At 41.8% G+C, this 18,188-nt stretch overlaps 2 protein-coding genes across 2 annotated transcripts; both read left to right on the top strand.

Moving 5' to 3' along the window:
• Positions 1–242: 242 nt before the first annotated feature.
• On the top strand, positions 243–2,388 carry P884DRAFT_265598 (glycoside hydrolase family 47 protein). The gene has a single exon (XM_069441955.1). The coding sequence runs from the start codon at positions 301–303 to the stop codon at positions 2,128–2,130; it is 1,830 nt and encodes a 609-aa protein (XP_069293133.1). The 5' UTR covers positions 243–300; the 3' UTR covers positions 2,131–2,388.
• Positions 2,389–3,976: 1,588 nt separating this feature from the next.
• P884DRAFT_252883 (uncharacterized protein) lies at positions 3,977–5,580 on the top strand. Its single transcript, XM_069440750.1, has 2 exons — positions 3,977–5,160; positions 5,234–5,580. The coding sequence occupies exons 1-2, from the start codon at positions 4,119–4,121 to the stop codon at positions 5,395–5,397; spliced, it is 1,206 nt and encodes a 401-aa protein (XP_069293132.1). The 5' UTR covers positions 3,977–4,118; the 3' UTR covers positions 5,398–5,580.
• The last annotated feature ends 12,608 nt before the right edge of the window (positions 5,581–18,188 follow it).

The raw sequence follows: 18,188 nt of genomic DNA, 5'->3' as shown, positions 1-18,188 counted from the left end.
CTGGAGTAACCTAGGTGTACGGATTGATTACACTAACTACGGATTCCATGAGGGCAATGCAAGAAAAGAACCCTTGAAGTTACAACGCATTTCAAAGCGCTCATAATGTCACCAATAGGAGGTAAGATTACAGTCCCACTCCTCCCTTCCCTTACAAGTAGTAATTTTCAACCCCGGTCCCCCGCGCCTTTCAGGGGCCCGTTTCAGAATCGGAATCCGAACCTGCAAGCTTCAACAGCCGCAGCAACCGCCAACTGCCAACTGCCTCCCTGCACACCCGACCGTGCCGCGCTAGCTTCAATGTCGAAAATGCCGGCATTCGGAAGACGAAAAACAATCGCATTCATCTCCATCACACTCTGCATCCTCTTCTTGTACTCCTTCCGACGACTCGAATCCTATGACCCGCGTTTGTCTTTCGATGACGGGGTTCGCGACGCAACTAGCGGCCCAACTCGCGCCCCAACTCGCGGCCCGGCCCTAAACACGAAATGGACCAAACTAAAGACGAAGTACCCAGTCAAGGATCCGCGGCCGCTTCCCACCGGGCAGCCGTTGGCGCTACCCAAGGTGCAGGCCGAATTTGGCCCAGAGTCCGACTCGGACCGTGACCTGCGCCTCAAGAGGCGCGATGCCGTCAAGGCATCCTTTCAGCGCTGCTGGAAGTCGTACCGCAAGCTTGCCTGGATGAGCGATGAGCTCAAGCCCGTGAGCGGGGGGCGGCATGACCCCTTTGGCGGATGGGGCGCCACGCTCGTCGACAGCCTCGACACCCTCTGGATCATGGGTCTGATGGACGAGTTTGAGGAGGCCGTCGCCGCCGCGTCGACCATCAACTTTGACAAGGTCTCCTCCCAGGACATCAACGTATTTGAGACCAACATCCGCTATCTCGGCGGCTTCCTCGCCGCGTATGACCTCAGCGGGGACGTGCGACTCTTGACCAAGGCCAGAGAGGTGGGCGAGATGCTCTATGTCGCTTTCGACACCCCCAACAGGATGCCCCTGACGCGCTGGAACGCGTGGGCGGCAGGCTGGGGCAGAGCCCAGGTGGCCGACGACCACGTCCTGCTCGCCGAGATCGGCACCTTTTCGCTCGAGTTCATCCGCCTGTCCATGCTGACGGGTGACCCGAAATGGTACGACGCGGTGCAGCGCATCATCGATCTGCTCCACAAGCAGCAGCAAACCACCGGCCTGCCGGGTATGTGGCCGATCGTGGTGAACGCCCGTAGGGCAGAGTTTAACCAGCATCACGACTATACCCTCGGCTCCATGGCCGATTCACTGTACGAATACCTCCCTAAAACGCATGCTCTCGTCGGCGGCCTCCTCCCCGTCTATCGCGAGATGTACGAGGCGGCGATGCACACCGCCATCAAGCACAACCTCTACCGGCCCATGCTGCCCGACGAGAAGGACGTCCTCATGTCCGGGCTGGTGACAGTCAAGACAGAGGACGGCAAGACGACCCGGCGCCTGCGCCCTGAGGGTCAACACCTCGTCTGTTATGCGGGCGGCATGCTCGCCCTCGGCGGCCGGCTGGTCGGGAACAAGACTCACGTGGAAAAAGGCGAGAAGCTGATGGATGGGTGTATCTGGACCTACCAGAACATGCCGCTGGGAATCATGCCCGAGACCTTCCACATGCTGCCGTGCGAGTCTGCCGACGACTGCCCGTGGGACGAGGACAAGTGGCGGGAAGCTGTGCTCTCCAGGGGCGGCCTGGATCGCAACACGGATCCCGACGACGCCGACGCGGCCATCCTCCGCAAAGGAATACCCAAAGGCTTCGTCGCCATCGGCGACAAGCGATACATGTTGCGGCCCGAGGCCATCGAGAGCGTCTTCATCTTGTACCGCATCACCGGCCGCAAAGATCTGCCCGAGTCGGCCTGGAAAATGTACGAGGCGATCGAGGAGAACACCAGGACGCCGCTGGCCAACTCGGCCATTTGGGATGTCACCGCCGCCGAGGGGACGCCCGAGCTGAGCGACTCGATGGAGAGTTTCTGGTTGGGCGAGACGCTCAAGTATTTTTACTTGATGTTCAGCGAGCCCGAACTGATCAGCCTGGATGAGTACGTCTTCAATACCGAGGCGCACCCGCTAAAGAGACTGCTCCCCTGATTTCGGTCTGGCAAGTAAGGTTGGGTTACTAGCATCATGGCTCCATTATTTTTTGCACGGCACGCTACAGAATGTTTCTTCTTGTATCTCTCGGTTTTGTTTGTTAGTTCCCTGTAGTTTTTGCTCCATTTCCATTAATAATTGTCAAGGTTCGGGTAACAGGCGATTCGCGCCTTACACATATATTACGACACTAGGTGGTCAAATACACGATCAACGATGGTCATAGAATAAACTGAAGAAAATATAATAATTTTTTCAGTTTCCACTATTAACGCTGACGAGCTGGTAATATCAAATTGTACCTCAGGCCGTCGCCCTGAGAGACCCGCTTTCATCGATTGAATGGAAGTCCCAGCACCGAGTGGTGACTCCTTCGCTCCTCTGCAGCTATATAATTTGGGGTCTAATTATGCAATCGCACAGTCTCTTCCTGTTTTGTTGCAACAACCGGGTCTCGGTTTCCAAAGCGCAAGCTCACGTGGCACTAAGCCGGGTTGACCTAATTAATTATTAATTATAGAGAATACAAGAGAATCATTGGGGATCAAGGAATTCTAATGAGACGTAAGTTTGATAGTGCTGAATGCTAATAGCAGTAATTACGCTAAGGCTTGAACAGTTGGCATATAGGTAGGTTCAGCCGTATTCTGGGCCTTGGAACAGAGGATCCTGGCCGCTCTCGTCGCATTCAGAGGACCTTCGTCGGTGCAGTCCAACGGGGGAACAGATCTCGAGCGCCTCGTGCTCACACCATAAGTCAAGGAGCCTTGTATCTGAGGAACCGATGTAAAAGAAGTTGAAACCGCTGTGGAAAGCCCGAGACTTGTCTCTGCCTGCGTCTTTGGGCACGCTTGCTCCAGACTAATTATTGGGCTGGCTTCACGATTTCTCGCGCCACATTTCGGCTCATAATTACACTCCACTGCGAGTCTCATAATGACGTCGACCAAGGAAGATCAGAAAGGACAGTCCATTTCGCAATTTGAATACGATATGTTCTAATCAACAAATGCAGGGTAACACATTTACACCCGTAGTTGCGACCAAGCAACTTTCAAGAGGTGCATCTGTCCCAGATGTTTCTGAAATGAAAATGTTTCTGAAGATGAACGAGCAAGAGAACCTAATTTTGTACCTGCGTTGGCCCTGATGGCTGGTCGTATTAATACACAATAAAAACAACAGCTAATTACCATGGAGAAACGCGAACATGTTGGAATAGCTGTTTCCCATTTTATTTTAATTTTTTTTCCTTCTGAGGGATTACGTAGAGTATAACCCGATATTCTGGTAATTAACCAACGAACTCTTTTCACAGAAGCATTTGCACGCGACTCAACGCCACCAAACCGGGCCATCGTCAATGTCCACTCTTGGACCATACTAGCGCGTCGCCAACACGACCAGTTGTGGTATAGGGTTCAGCCGTCGGAAAGGACTATATTACTGGGTAAAGAAGGGGAAAGTGATCGAAGCCCCTCCGGGTTTTGGATCGGAAGTGTAATCGGCATGCGCATTGCGGGGCGATGGTGTTGCGGCGACGGCCGGTTGTGAGCACGCCATCACCAAGCTCGATCTCGCAATGCACCAGCGCTTTGGTGTGTAGATACACTGCAACGCTCCCCATCCGCAGCAGCCAATTCGGCACAACGGTCACCGCGACCCCATCGACGCAGCTGATGGCTTCCTCATCCGCCAATCACGCAATCGGCGCGCTGCTGTACCCGGTACAGGACTCATACGATTAGCATCTATTAATTATCCGTACTCCCGAGTTGTCTCCGACTACCCAGGTACTTATACCTGTGTGACGCTTCACCTTCTTCACCTAGACGACTTGCGTTCTCATCTGATTCTAAAAAACAAGCACTGCACGGTTTTCCTGTCCGCTTTCTTCTTCTTTCTGCTGCCATATATTCATATACTCTTCGGCTCAACAGTCACCGTTTGTTTCGAGCTATTATCCGATACCCAAAACAGGGACAATGGCTCCCGGTATCTTGGTCGACGAGCCCCAAACCAACCCCGCGCAGCCACTCAAGCGCAATGATGAAGCCCCGCGCCACATCTTCCCCGACGGCGTGCGGACGTCGGGCCAGCACCCACCGCTCTACGACGTTCTGAAGCCCTACTCTGCGTTCCCCAAGCACATCACCGGCCCAACCGTGTGGCAGGCCTCCGAGTTCAGCTCGAACCCGGAGCGCTGGGTCCACCCCCTCACTCCCACCGAGATTGAGGAGCTCTCCCAAGCCGCTGACGCCTTCATCGCCTCGGGCGCCCCGCTCACTGGCATTTCGAAAGAAAGCTTCGACCTCCCCACCTTTTCCAAGACCCTCAGCGCTCTGCGCGACGACCTGCTCAACGGCAAGGGCTTCGCCCTGCTCAAGAACTTCCCCACCCACCTCTGGTCCCCGGAAAAGACGGCGGTGGCCTACCTCGGCCTGGGCACCCACCTGGGCTACCCGGTCTCCCAGAACGGGCGCGGCCACGTGCTGGGCCACGTCAAGGACGTCGGCGACGACCCGACCCAGATCCACGCGGTGCGCATCTACCGCACGGCGGCGCGCCAGTTCTTCCACGCCGACGACTCGGACATCGTCGGCCTGCTGTGCCTGCACCGCGCCCAGGAGGGCGGCGAGAGCGACATCGTCAGCGTCCACCGCGTCTGGAACGTCCTGCAGCAGGAGCACCCGGACGTGGCCGAGCTGCTGACCAAGCCCATCTGGTACTTTGACCGCAAGGGCGAGGTCAGCGACGGCCAGGAGGAGTACATCCGCCAGCCCGTCGTCTACCTCGAGAACGGCGGCAAGGGCCGGCTGTACTGCAAGTGGGACCCCTACTACGTGCGCAGCCTGGGCCGTTTCGTCGAGCGCGGCCTCGTGCCACCGCTGAGCGACGAGCAGAAGAGGGCCATGGACGTCCTCGAGGAGGTGTGCCAGCGCGAGGCCCTGCACATGATCCTCGAGGTGGGCGACGTCCAGTTTGTGAGCAACGCGCATCTGCTGCATGCCCGGACCGCGTACAAGGGTGAGTGACGCTCCTTGCTTGCTGTGCTTGTCTTCTTCCCCCTTGATCGGTTGCTGACCCAGGCATCTTTCAGACTTTGCTCCCCCAGCACCACGGCGCCATCTCCTGAGGTTATGGTTGGCGACTCCAGAGGGCGAGGGCGGATGGGCTCTCCCCATGCCGGACAGCCACGAGAAGAAGCGTGGTGGGGTGCAAGTGAACGACACACCGCCGAAGGCGCCGCTGGATGCGGAGTAGAGAGAGAGAGAGAGGTGAGCGCGATACGTTGCATGAACGGGCGTAATATACTATATAATCTGAACCAAAAAAAAAGGATAAACGAAGGAACCTGGAATGATTTTGTGGCATCACCATTTTGTTAACGATAGCAACGACTTTGTTTGGGATAGCAGTCCAAATGGAAAGAAAAATTGACAATCACAACCACCAAAAACCAGAGATGTTGTCCACTAATTAATTATTAATACTAAACAGCTTGGTCTCGTCGAACTCTGGGTCTTGGGTGCCAGGTAAGATTAACCCGATATATTTGCAATAATCACTCATAATTATACAATCGTACGTGTATTCTTACTACGATGAAACCAAGGACTTTAGTTCCTGACAAGCTACCTCTGTATATTAGCATGGCCGTCCCAACAGTAAGTCGGACCCCCCATATACCGACCACCCCCATTTTCCAACCGCTTGGCAAACCTTGGCACCCACAACTACCCATCTTCTTCAACCATATATATTACAGACCTGTTCAACCAACTACAATATAGGAAGCCGTTGATTCTACACTTTCTAAGCCACTCTATTCGGCAGTAGGGTCCTCTATACGGCCGGCTTCTATCTAGGCCTGGTAGATCTGTTCAATCATCGCAAACTGCTTATTTAGATCCACCATTACCCTCTTCCTCTTCGACGGCTAGGCTGCTTCCAACTATGCCTTCAGAGCTTCGTTTTCCTATTATAACTGAGCTAACTTAAAGTCCTTCTGGTCGAAAGCTTTCTCAACCTTCCTAAATAAGAGCCTATATATAGAGGGGTGCTAAGTCTTAGTAGATAGGTTAGTCAGCTGACTATATAAGTCTGACTTCCTCTATAGTATATTGAAAATTAGGTTAACGGCTCCTTTCGAAGGCTAGGAGTGTTAAACAGGTTCTGGAGTCTATATAGAAGCTGGCTATTTATTAGGATTAGTCAGGTTATTTGAATTTTCTAATAGGAGTCTACTTATTAGGGGTTTTACTATATTAACTAGCTATAACCTAGATACCTTCTATCCTACCTTGATATTCTAGGCTATAATAGCCTCTTTCTAAGCCTTGATAATATACCTAATCATCGTCTATTTGCCTAAGATAGATAATTCTACCTAGGATATTATATTATTAAGGAGCTTCTAGTAAGTGTACTTTAGGGGGGAAAAGACTAATAGATCTAATAGCTAAAGGACGTAAGAAGTATATAGAGGTAAAAAGAATAACTAGATATTATTCTTATAATATAGCTATATAAAGTTATTAGTTATATAGCTATTATAGCTATCTAGTATTAGAAGTCGTTACTAGGAACTATCCTCTAGCTAGCTAAAAGGAATAAAGACTTCTTAGAGCTATTTAACTATAATAGTTTGATTAGTCTAGCCTATCTCTATTACTATAAACCTCTAGTCCTTTAGTTCCATCTTATCGATAGGAAACCACTATTATTAAAGACTCTTGCCCTTGAAGATAATAACCAGGAGGAGGGATATCTCTATTATAGAGATATACTTAAGGAATGAAGTCTAGGTACGCGAACCAGGAGCTTTACGCTAAATTATACGTATTTAGGCACTTCTAACCACCAGACCGTTAGTTCCCTACCCTTCTATAATGCTATATTTGTCTATATTCTAACGGTTAGCTAGTAAGATGCCCTTGATAGCTAGGATGCTTAGCCGTGGCTACCAACTACGTATAACTAAGTTAATAGCACCATTAATACAGACTAAATCTATCTTACGGGCTCGTTAGGTTCTGAGAACAGGGTTCCTATGAAGAAACCGAGCTAACTAGCCTTTTCTAACTATCGTATAGCTTGCTCCTTATACCTAGAGGATACGGCTAGCGAACTCCCTGATTTGCGTATATATTAGTAGGACACCTAGGGCAGCCTGGATCAAAACCTACTCGGTAAGTCGTTCTTCTTATACCCGGCTAAGAGATTGCCGTGGTTCGGAAGCAATTAAATATGGTTAAGAGCCATAGAGGCGGTCGTAGAAAGTTGTCCTTGGAATACCGAATTCCTTATAGATACTTCGTTATAACCGAATACCCTGTTAGTATTGTATAATCGCATCCTGTAAATCCTGCTTAGTATAAGCTATTATAAGCTAACAAATATATATTCAAAAGATAAGCTTGTTTGGTATGGAATTGGTAGAGTTGTGGTAAGTTGAAGTGGTTGGGTTAAGGAAGCGGTGTAGGTTTGCCAAGCGGTCGGAAAATGGGGGTGGTCGGTATATGGGGGGTCCGACTTAAGTTGTATTTAACATCACTCAAGGAAACGACACCTTGGGGCGCCGCTGCAATCGGCCGGGCGGTACCTGGGTCTGTGTAAGTAATTAGACAAGCCTCCCTAGTACAATGGAAGTCGAACACCTAATTAACGTGCTTTGAATCCCAAAACCAGTGTTACGATGAAACGCAGCGTTACAACTCGACCACTTGCTGTAGTGATGGTTCTTGCTGCTCTCTCATTTGGGCTTGCGGGAGGGTTGGCTAGTAGGACATGACAAAGGGCTCTCAGAACTGAGGCCGCACGGAGGCGGTTAAGCGTATGGGGTCTCGGAAAACACTGAGCCAGAGAAGCTTTGTTGTTATCGTCAAGAGCTTGAAAACGTAATTAGTCTTGACGGGATACGGAGATGTTTTGGTTACCCCTGTAGTGCCAACTGTTATGAGCCCCCCGAATCCGAGTTTCACTCTCTCCCTGTCAATAGCAATGGCACCCTATGACTTGTCCCGGTTCTTCGCATCTAATTGATTGGCGCATATGTAGAGTTCCCATGTCCTAGCAGAACCCCTACGACAACCTCCAATTCTTATCATACAACCATGGAAACCGCCAAGCCTTCTACAAAGCTTCCAACACCCCTAGTAGACGACCAAGATGGTTCGGTCGATACAGGCTGAAAACGAACGCTAGGCATAGTACCACATAGAAGCCGCAAAACCGAATGGCATCACGGAGGTATATTAATTGTCAGAAGCTGTGGAGCTTCTAAGAGTATTAGCCATATACGTACTATAGCGTATAAGGCATCGTTGCTAACGTATTGGCCAGTCCCTTTGTCTATAAATATCAGTCGTTTTATCTCCTTTATAGATAATTTCAACAAGGCACTCTTTTCCTTTGTATAGCCACCTACTATAGAGACTGCTTTTAATGCTCCTAGAAGCTCATCACTACGTTCGGTAGTTATAAGCCCAGCGCCTTGACTACTCCTCTGCCAACACATCTTCTATACAATAGTAGTAGCTTCTTCTTCTGTTACGAACTCACTTACCCTGCTTCTATACGCATTCGACGACATATCTGTCTACCATGTCCGAGATCCTAATCAAGACTTCTATATACCTTATAAGGCCTAGTTCCTAGAACTCGTAGTATATTAAACTATAGTTATAGGCTAAATTCGCTAGTATATAGAGATTCGTTAACCCTGATAGCGACTATAAGCTAGATCTAGAAGTTCTAGAGCGCCCGACTTGTAAACAAGCTAGGTATAACCTTATCCTAGCGACCTAGGAGCAACTCTAAGAAGGAAGATTATCGCCCTTAATGTCTAGAGACTTGATACCTTTAGATATAGCCGTCGTAGCTAAATTTATATAGCTAGAAGACTCCTTATATAAGAATATCATATATACCTTAGATATTAATAAGTAGATAGGATAGCTATAATGCTAACTAGTATATATTATAGATCCTAAACTCTATAAAGCTATAAAAGTATATAGGAAGAAGGATATTAATCTTATTAGGGGTATTATCTAGGTACTTTACTCTATATTTATACTATCTATTATAACGCTTTATATAATAATTATAATATAATATATAACTAGTCTTAATATAGTTAAGCGTTTAGGAGTTAATCTATAGTACTAGATTTATAACTTTAATATTACCTTCCAGTAAGCTATCTAATATAATATCCTAGAAGCATAAGGTATATAAAGACTTTATACCTTTTTTAATACTATTATTATATATATCTTACTAAGTTAGGTAGTATATAAGAGGATAAAAATTAAGCTTATTAATAATATAGGAAAGCTATTTCTAGAGCTTAGCTCCCTTATTACAATAGCTAAGATCCTAATTAATGACAATATATAACCTAGAGTCTCTTAGAAATATAGAATCTTCTTGATAACCTATACACTAATACTTCTTATAGCTTAGAAGAGCGATAAGGAGAGAGGTAAAGACTTGTATAGAGACTCCTATAGCGCTTAGCGGTATAATATAAAGTGTCCCTATAAGTGTCTAAGATATCTATAGGATCTAATAGACTATTATACTCTTAAGTAAGCTATCTATAGTAATAAGCAATATTTATACCTATCTAATAAGGAGTATAAGAGGATTTACTAAGAGCTTGATAAGCTAAAGTAGGCTAGATTAAAAAATCTTCTTATTATTAAGTAGGGAGAGCTATCCTATTCTAGGTAGTTAGGGGTAAGATACCCTAGTTCTCTTAATATATTAATTATTAGCCCTTAACTACTTAGTAAACTCTTAACTTACTATAGGGCGTTTAGTATAACTTCTCTATAGTATTATCCTCTTTTAGAAAGTACTCTATTAGACTTATATAGTATAACCTACTTAGTTAACGATAAGAAGTTCCTTTTACCTAAGATATTTGTTAAGGTAGAAGATCCTTAGTTTGTTAAAGTAGGTACTATAACCTTTCTTATTAGTAGGAGAGGTACTTAGGTAATTAAGAACGTTCTAGATAGACTATATAGACTATATATTAAGAAGTTAATACTTAAGGATATTACTATCGTCAAAGGGTTCTATATTAATATTGTCTTAGAAGCTCTATTACTTAAGGTAGGTACTTGGTACTATAACTTAGATTGCTTACTATATTTTAGAATACTAAAAAATAATATTATTCTTTATAAGTTAGAATATAAGTATAATCTTACCTTCCTTAAATATAAGCTACTTTCCTATTACTTAAGCTTCGTAGACTATATCTTAATTAGTAAAGTAGGTATTATAAACGTTTATATATCCTTATAGAATATATTTACCATATATATTAGAAGGTTATATATATAAGTATTACCTACTATAAGAGAGGATACTAAGGATCTTTAGTACTTAAGAGCTAGCTACCTTAGACTAGAAGTATTAAAAGCGCTTATTAATAATAATAGAAACGTCCATATCAAAGGGATAATATATATTAAGTATAAGAGCTATACTTATACTTACACTACTAAGGTTATTTTAAGAAGACTATTAGAGCAGAAGTCTATATACCTATCCTAGCGAGTAGCCTAGGACTTATTCGACTATCCTAAATCGATTAATAGATTACGATAGCTACTTATAATTATTAATAAGTATAGTAGGAAGCTCTTCCCTTTCTTCCTAATAATAAAGTCACTAGACCAAATTATAGGAGTTATCTAGAACTTCGAGAGCTAGGTAAGATACTAATATAGGCTTACTATCTATAAGATTAAGTAGGATAATAATATTATAATGATTAGCTTAGTAAGGTAAGCGCTAATATACTACTATTATTATTATTATTATTATTATTATTAGTCCTATACCGCTATACCAATAAGTATACCAGAGCCTCTCTAGTTATATATAAAGGAAACCATACCTAATAGGCTAGATAAAAACCTCTATCCCTCCTTTAACACCTAATCCGGAATACTAATACACTACAAAGAAAAGGAGAAGTGGCTAGAACAGCCCTAAAGAGGCCTTCCCTCCCGGTCTAGCCTCCTCGCAAGGCGATATTCCGGGAGCCTCCTTAGGTCTATTAGCCACTATAGAACCCTCCTTGCCAAACAATGGTTACAAGCCCCTATACCCTATAAAACGAGGTCTAGGTCCCTTTACGACCATATTTCCTAAGGTTCCTATATTCGGCTTCTTAATAGGTTTAGGCACTATATAACTAGGTGCTCTACAGTCTCCCTCCCCTAGCTATAGGCATAGTAAGGTATCACGGAAATATATATATAGATGCCGCCTAGGCCACCGGCACAGATAGGCTAATCAAGCCGAAAGGACGGAAGGAACCAATTATAACATAGGAAGCACTACAAGCCCCACCGTATACTGGCTTACAATCACCAAGATCAGTATAAAGTTACTAATCGCGATAAGCGGCTTACCAGGATCACTAACCAAGGACTAATCAGGGTAATCCAGGAAGGTTATATATACATATAGATAGTCACTCGTTTCGGTAGACTCTAGGAGTTCACTAGTAATAGTAACTCATAATCATAGTACTCCTAATAGTATTATACTACTATAAGAGATAACTCTATTATTATAAACCCTTTAGCTTTACCAAATCCCTTAAACGACCTATACACTTGTCCTACATCACTTACCTTCGTCTGAACCCTTTCAGAAGAAGTCTGAGTTAGGTTCGTTATACGTTACTATTACTCCCTTTGTTCTATTATAGTTTAGAACGGAGGTGACTTCGACCTCGATATCGATATAGCTACTAGCGTTACGGCCGAATAGCTACTCGCCTAGCTTGGTTAACTCTAGTAGCGAATCTAGGAGTTAGACTAGAGAGATAAGGCTACTTAAGCTCGAATTAAGGAACTCGAGAACGGCGAAAAGCACTTGTAGAAACTGGTTAACGAGGCCTATACTAAAATCAAGGCGCTTGAGACTGCCAAGGCGAGCCGTATCAAGATCGAACTACCTAGTAAATACGGAGGAACTAAGGAAGACCTTGTAGGGTTTTTAACTAACCTCTGATCCTACTTCTGGCTTAATGATGATAAGTTTCTAGATGACAAAGCCAAAGTCCTCTATATAGCTATAAGATTAGAGGGCAAGGCACTTAGATAGTTCGAACCTATATAGAACGACTATCTTACTAAGGAAGACAAGGACGACCGAGATACGTTTATATAGGTAGTCTTCCGATCCTATGACCGCTTTAAAGAAGAGCTTTAGAAGGTTTTTAGTGATAAAGACGAGAAGATTTACGTATAAGAAAGGCTTGCTAATCTCTAATAGACCAAGTTAGTAACCTCCTATACTATATAGTTTAGATAGGATATATTTAAGTCTTAGCTTAATGATAAGGCGTTAATATAACTATTCTATAATAGTTTAAAGGAAAAGGTTAAAGATAAGCTATATAAGTATAACCGGCCTAAAACTCTAGATAAATATATTATATAGGCTATTAGAATTAATAATTAGCTCTATATATAAGAATAGTAGAAACGAGGTCAAATAAATAGAACTATAATTAAGGCTAATGATAAGAAAAAGTAAGTATATATTAATACCTTATATAGGATATATCCTAGAGCTATAAATATAGATATAGTATAGAAATAGGATAAGAAGAAGATAGCTAAAGATAAGTCTAACACTACCTACTATAACTATAGAAAGAAAAGACACTATAAGCAAGAATGTTAAAGCCCAAAGAAAGACTAGAAACTAGTCCTAGGAAAGGAAACTACAGTTATCGACGAGACTAAAGACGTCGTCAAAGTAGTAGCTATAAGCTACAAAGACAGGGATAGCAATATAGATAGTCTTAAATACGATAATAATAGTAAAGACAAATAGACGCTATACTCCGAACTAGTTACTATAGACCCCGAGATAGGCATTGCTAAATAAGATATAGTAGGGGAGTATATACTACCGATTTCGATTCTCCTAGCCTTAAGGTAATAGGGTTTTACGGTTATATAGAGGCGAGATAGATCGTAGACAACCGATACCTAAGGAGTCGACCGACCTAGACCGAATATCTTATTCCTTTAGGAACAGATCGAATAATACTGTAACGAAGTTTTCCGGCTTAATATAGAGTTACGTAAACGAGATAGATGCCTAACTTGACTTGCCTAGTAGAGCGATAAGATAAGGGACGAAATGAGGGAACTCCGATGTATTATAGAAACTATCAAAGAGGAATAGCCTATAATATATAATAGACCTGATAGTTATACTAAGCATTTTAACGATTAGTAACTTAGCTATAATGTATAGAACCCTAAGCACTAGTTTATATATACGAACTATAGAAAAGACGAACGTATATAGGAAAGCTACTAGAAGAAATATTCTTACCTTAGCATTAGGGTACCTATAGTCTATATATAGTAGGAAGGATTTAGAAAAGAATTCTAATATCTTCTAGGCAATACTATACAATTATACCCTTAGTATAAGGTATACGTATAAGTACCCTAGTTCTAGTATATAGTATACAAATGCTAATACTACTTCCGTGACAAATTCGAAAACAATTGCTAGCCGACCCGATAGGAAAATGGGGACGGAAGTTTATACCCTATAGAATAGGTCTATAACGCGGGAAATAGAGCGGCCGAATTACTCTAGAAGATCGAAACTAGGAGTCTAGAAGGTATTACGGTAGTTCTAAGACGAGCCTAGCCTAGGTACTACGGAATAGGACAAGATATATAGGACTTATACTAGAGTAACGATTGTCTTTATCACAAGGACGAAAAGAAATCGCGAATTCGGGAGCTTTAGATAAAGCTATAGCATGTATAACGGAAAGTAGAACGGACCTAATAGTAGGAAACTATAAGTACTTAATAGCTTACGGAAATAAGTACGATTGATGAAGCCGCTATTAGCCGAACAATTAAAGAGGTTAATACTGACCTAGGAAACGGGTCAGGGCCCTTCGAGGGGCCCGAAAACTATTAACGCCTATATAGTAGCGAGTAGTAGCTTAGTATAGGAGGAACTAGTGTAAGAGACTACTATATCAAGACCTCCTAGCAGAAATATAGGAAATCGCTATAATCTTTAGATAACAATGGTAAGACAAGCAACTATAGATAACGGCGTAATAGAAGCAGTACGAAATGCTTATACTAGTAGATAGTAAAGCAGAGATAAACCTAATTTTACTAATACTTGTAAATTAGCTATAGATACCCTAGAGAATGAAACGGAAGTATAGTATAGTCAAAGGGCTATTCCTAATATAATAGGTATATAGGGAGACCGAACCAATTGATATCACTATAGTAGGGAAGACTATAGTAGTTATATTTAGTATTATAGACATAGGCAACGATAAAGATATAATACTAGGACTATTATAGTACAAAGACTATGACCCGGACATTAGCTAGAAGAATAGTAGCTACCTATAACCCTAAATAGAGTCGTATTTGACTAGTATAATAGGAAGCGTACAAGGATTACGATAGACAGGTGCCTAGGGAGAGGTACGTTCTACGGATCTACCGTAAGAGACAGGCAGTAGTAGGTAGACCACTACGGACTCTAGAAGAAGCGGTATAACGACACTAACGTTATAATAGGAGGAACGAGCTAAACCGCCGATAGCTATTCTCTCCGTTAACAAATATAGAGCACTATAATTAGAGTAATAGGTTAAGATAGGAGAAATCGCTAGCATCGCTATAGATAGAACCAAATTTGTATACTATTAGAAAACCGAGAAACGAGATAAGACTAGGGAAGTACTGAAGGAGTACAAAGGACACCTAGCATTCAAACTAAAACATCTAGAAGGATTACCAGAACACGGCCTATAGGATTATAAGATCAAGCTTAAGGAAGGAGTATAACTAAAGTTCTTTAAGATCTATTATATAAGCTAGATATAGAACGAAGAACTTAAGCGATATCTAGAGGAGAACCTTCGAAGAGGATATATCCGCCTGTTAACATCGCTAGTAGGCTACCTAATCCTATTTATACCTAAGAAAGATAGAAAGCTATAGTTATATATCGACTATTAGTAACTTAACAAACAGACCGTAAAGAATCGATACCTATTACTACTAATCTTACGGCTCTAAGATCAGTTAATAAGAGCCTAATATTTTACGTGTCTTAACTTGCTATCAGCCTATAGCTATATATAGATCAAAGAAGGCGACGAGTGGAAAATGGCCTTTAGGATACCCTATAGCTACTATAAGTACCTTATCATACTATTTAGACTTATAAACGCGCTAGTAATGTTCTAAGCCCTAATTAATCAAGCTATCTAACCCTTTCTTAACAAATTTACGGTATATTATCTTGATAATATACTTATCTTCTCTAAGATAATAGACAAACACTAGAAGTATATAAGAGTAGTACTAGACGTGTTATATGTATATAAGCTATTAGTTAACAAGGAAAAGAGCGAATTCTACGTTAAGAAGATGGTATTTTTAGGATACGAGATATCCTTAGGACAAATTTAGATAGAACCCTTAAAGGTTAAAGCTATCAAGAATTGGCTATAACTAACGTTAGTTACGGAAGTACGAAGTTTTATCAGATTTACGAACTTCTACTAGATATTTATTAGGAACTTTAGAGCGATCGTATAACTATTATATAAGCTTACTAAGAAGAACGCTAAGTTCCAATAGGAAGAGCGATATAAGTAAGCATTTATATAGATTTATAATACTATTACTAAGGATCTAATACTAGTACTACCAGACCCTAAGAAGCTATTTAAGGTAAAAACAGACGCTTTAGACTATACTATCGGAGGATAGTTAGGACAATAAGACAAATAAAGGAAGCTATATCCTATAGCCTTCTTTTTAAAGAAGCTTAACAGACCACGTCTTAACTATCTAATCTATAACAAGGAACTACTTATAATTATCAAAGCTTTTAAGAAGTAGTAACTATATCTTAGTAGTACGATCAAACTAGTATAAGTATATATAGATTATAAGAATTTATAGTACTTTATAATGATAAAAGAGCTTAACGGACGATAAATACGGTAGGTAGAATTCCTCGCGGAATTTAACTTTAAGATCCGCTATAAGAAAGGCAAAGAAAATATATAAGCAGACGCTTTAAGCCGATAAACGGATCATACGGAAGGACAAACGGAAACAACGCCACCGTTATTCAAGGAACAAATAGACGGAACGCTATATCACGAAACGTAGACACCTATAGAAGATGATCTACTCGACTCGTTCCTAGAATGCTACGTAATCTTTCGAGAAGAAAGGAATAACGAGGTATAGTATTAAGCAATACCTAGATTAATGGTACCTGATGGAGTAGAAGAAAAAGATAGGAAACTCTAGTACCGAGGCAAAGTATATATCTACGATAAAGACCAATAGCTACGAATGATTCGAGAACTCTACGAGTTGAAACTCGGAGGATATAAAGGAGTTATAAAGACTATCGCACAAGTCAAGAAACACTACGACTTTCTATAGTTAATAGTACAAGTTAAGGAAGTCGTATAGAGCTATAATATCTATAATCGAAGTAAGACGGTATAATATAAGCTATATAGGCTACTTTAGCTACTGCCAATAGCTAATAAACTATAGAGTTTAGTTACAATAGACTTTATTACGAAGCTACTAGAATCTAAGGATACGGCTATAGGAGTAATCTATAATAGTATTCTTACTATAGTAGATTGCCTAACTAAATAGGTATACTTCTTTCCCTATAAGGAGTCCTAGATAGCTAAACAGCTAATAGATATAATCTATCGGTAAGTTATATTAGTATATACTTAGCTATAAGAATAGATCACTAATAGAGATACCAAGTTTATATTAAAGTTCTAGCAAGTATTAATGTAATAATTAGGCGTTAATAGTAAGCTATTAATAATATATTACCTATAAACCAACGGACAAATGGAGCGACTAAACTAGATTATCGAGTAATACCTCCGCTCCTACATTAACTACTAATAAAATAACTAGGTCATATTATTACTAATAGTATAACTCGCCTATAATATAACATTAATAGAAACGACCAAAGTTATACCGTTCTTTACAAACTATAGATACGAAGCAGACCTTAGGCAAGGACTAGAGGTTATAGTGCCAAGAGTAGTAGTCAAAGCAAAATAGATATATACACTATATAAGAAACTTAAAAAGGAACTCGAGTTTGTCAGAACCAGAATAAAGAACCACTATAATAAATACAGGCTTAAGGGACCTTACCTAGAGAGGGGAGACAAAGTCTATCTAATTATACAAAACCTATAAACCAAACGACCAAGTATAAAGCTAGACTTTAAGAAGGTTAGACCCTTCGTTATTAAAGAACGAATTTCAATATCTAACTACTAACTATCGTTACCGTCATCTATATAACTACAGACAGATGTTTTTTATATTTTACTTCTCGAACTAATACCGAAAAACGCTAAGATTGCTATAAATATCGAAGTAAAGGACAAAGAGGAAGAATAGGACATCGAAGAAATCCTAGATTTATATATTATTAATAGGGAACTATAGTATCTAGTCAAATAGCTTGATTTTAGAATAGAAGACAACTTATAAAAGCCGATTAAGAACCTAAACTACCCTAAGAAACTAGAATAGTTCTACCAGAGGAACCCTAACCGACTATAGGGGCCGACTTAGGAACCTAACTAGCGTCCAAGAAGGAAGAAGTACTAGTAGGAGCCGACCCTAAGGACAAGCTAACTACTTCCTAGTTAATTACGCCAAAGGCGCCCGATGCCTATGCCTAACCTATCAAATCCTATTCTTCTAATATCAGGGCTACTACCCTGTCTTCCTTATCTAAACCCTATATACCTCGACAAACGAACTTATTACTCTAGTCATATAATATTCGTTTTTAATAACGTAAATGTATAAGGCAGCTTAAAGTTTACTAAAGCAGATCCTCTACCGCTAAAATTTCCTCCTCTAGCCTATCTTGCTTACACTAGTTACGTAACACTATAACAAGTTAGAACAGAAACAAGAGGACAA

The sequence above is a fragment of the Thermothelomyces heterothallicus genome (assembly GCF_042370625.1).
Source record: "Thermothelomyces heterothallicus CBS 202.75 unplaced genomic scaffold P884_scaffold_53, whole genome shotgun sequence".
In the NCBI taxonomy this organism is placed as follows: Eukaryota; Fungi; Ascomycota; class Sordariomycetes; order Sordariales; family Chaetomiaceae; genus Thermothelomyces; species Thermothelomyces heterothallicus.
Note: the sequence above shows the minus strand (reverse complement) of the source record. Positions and strands in the feature narration are given on the sequence as shown.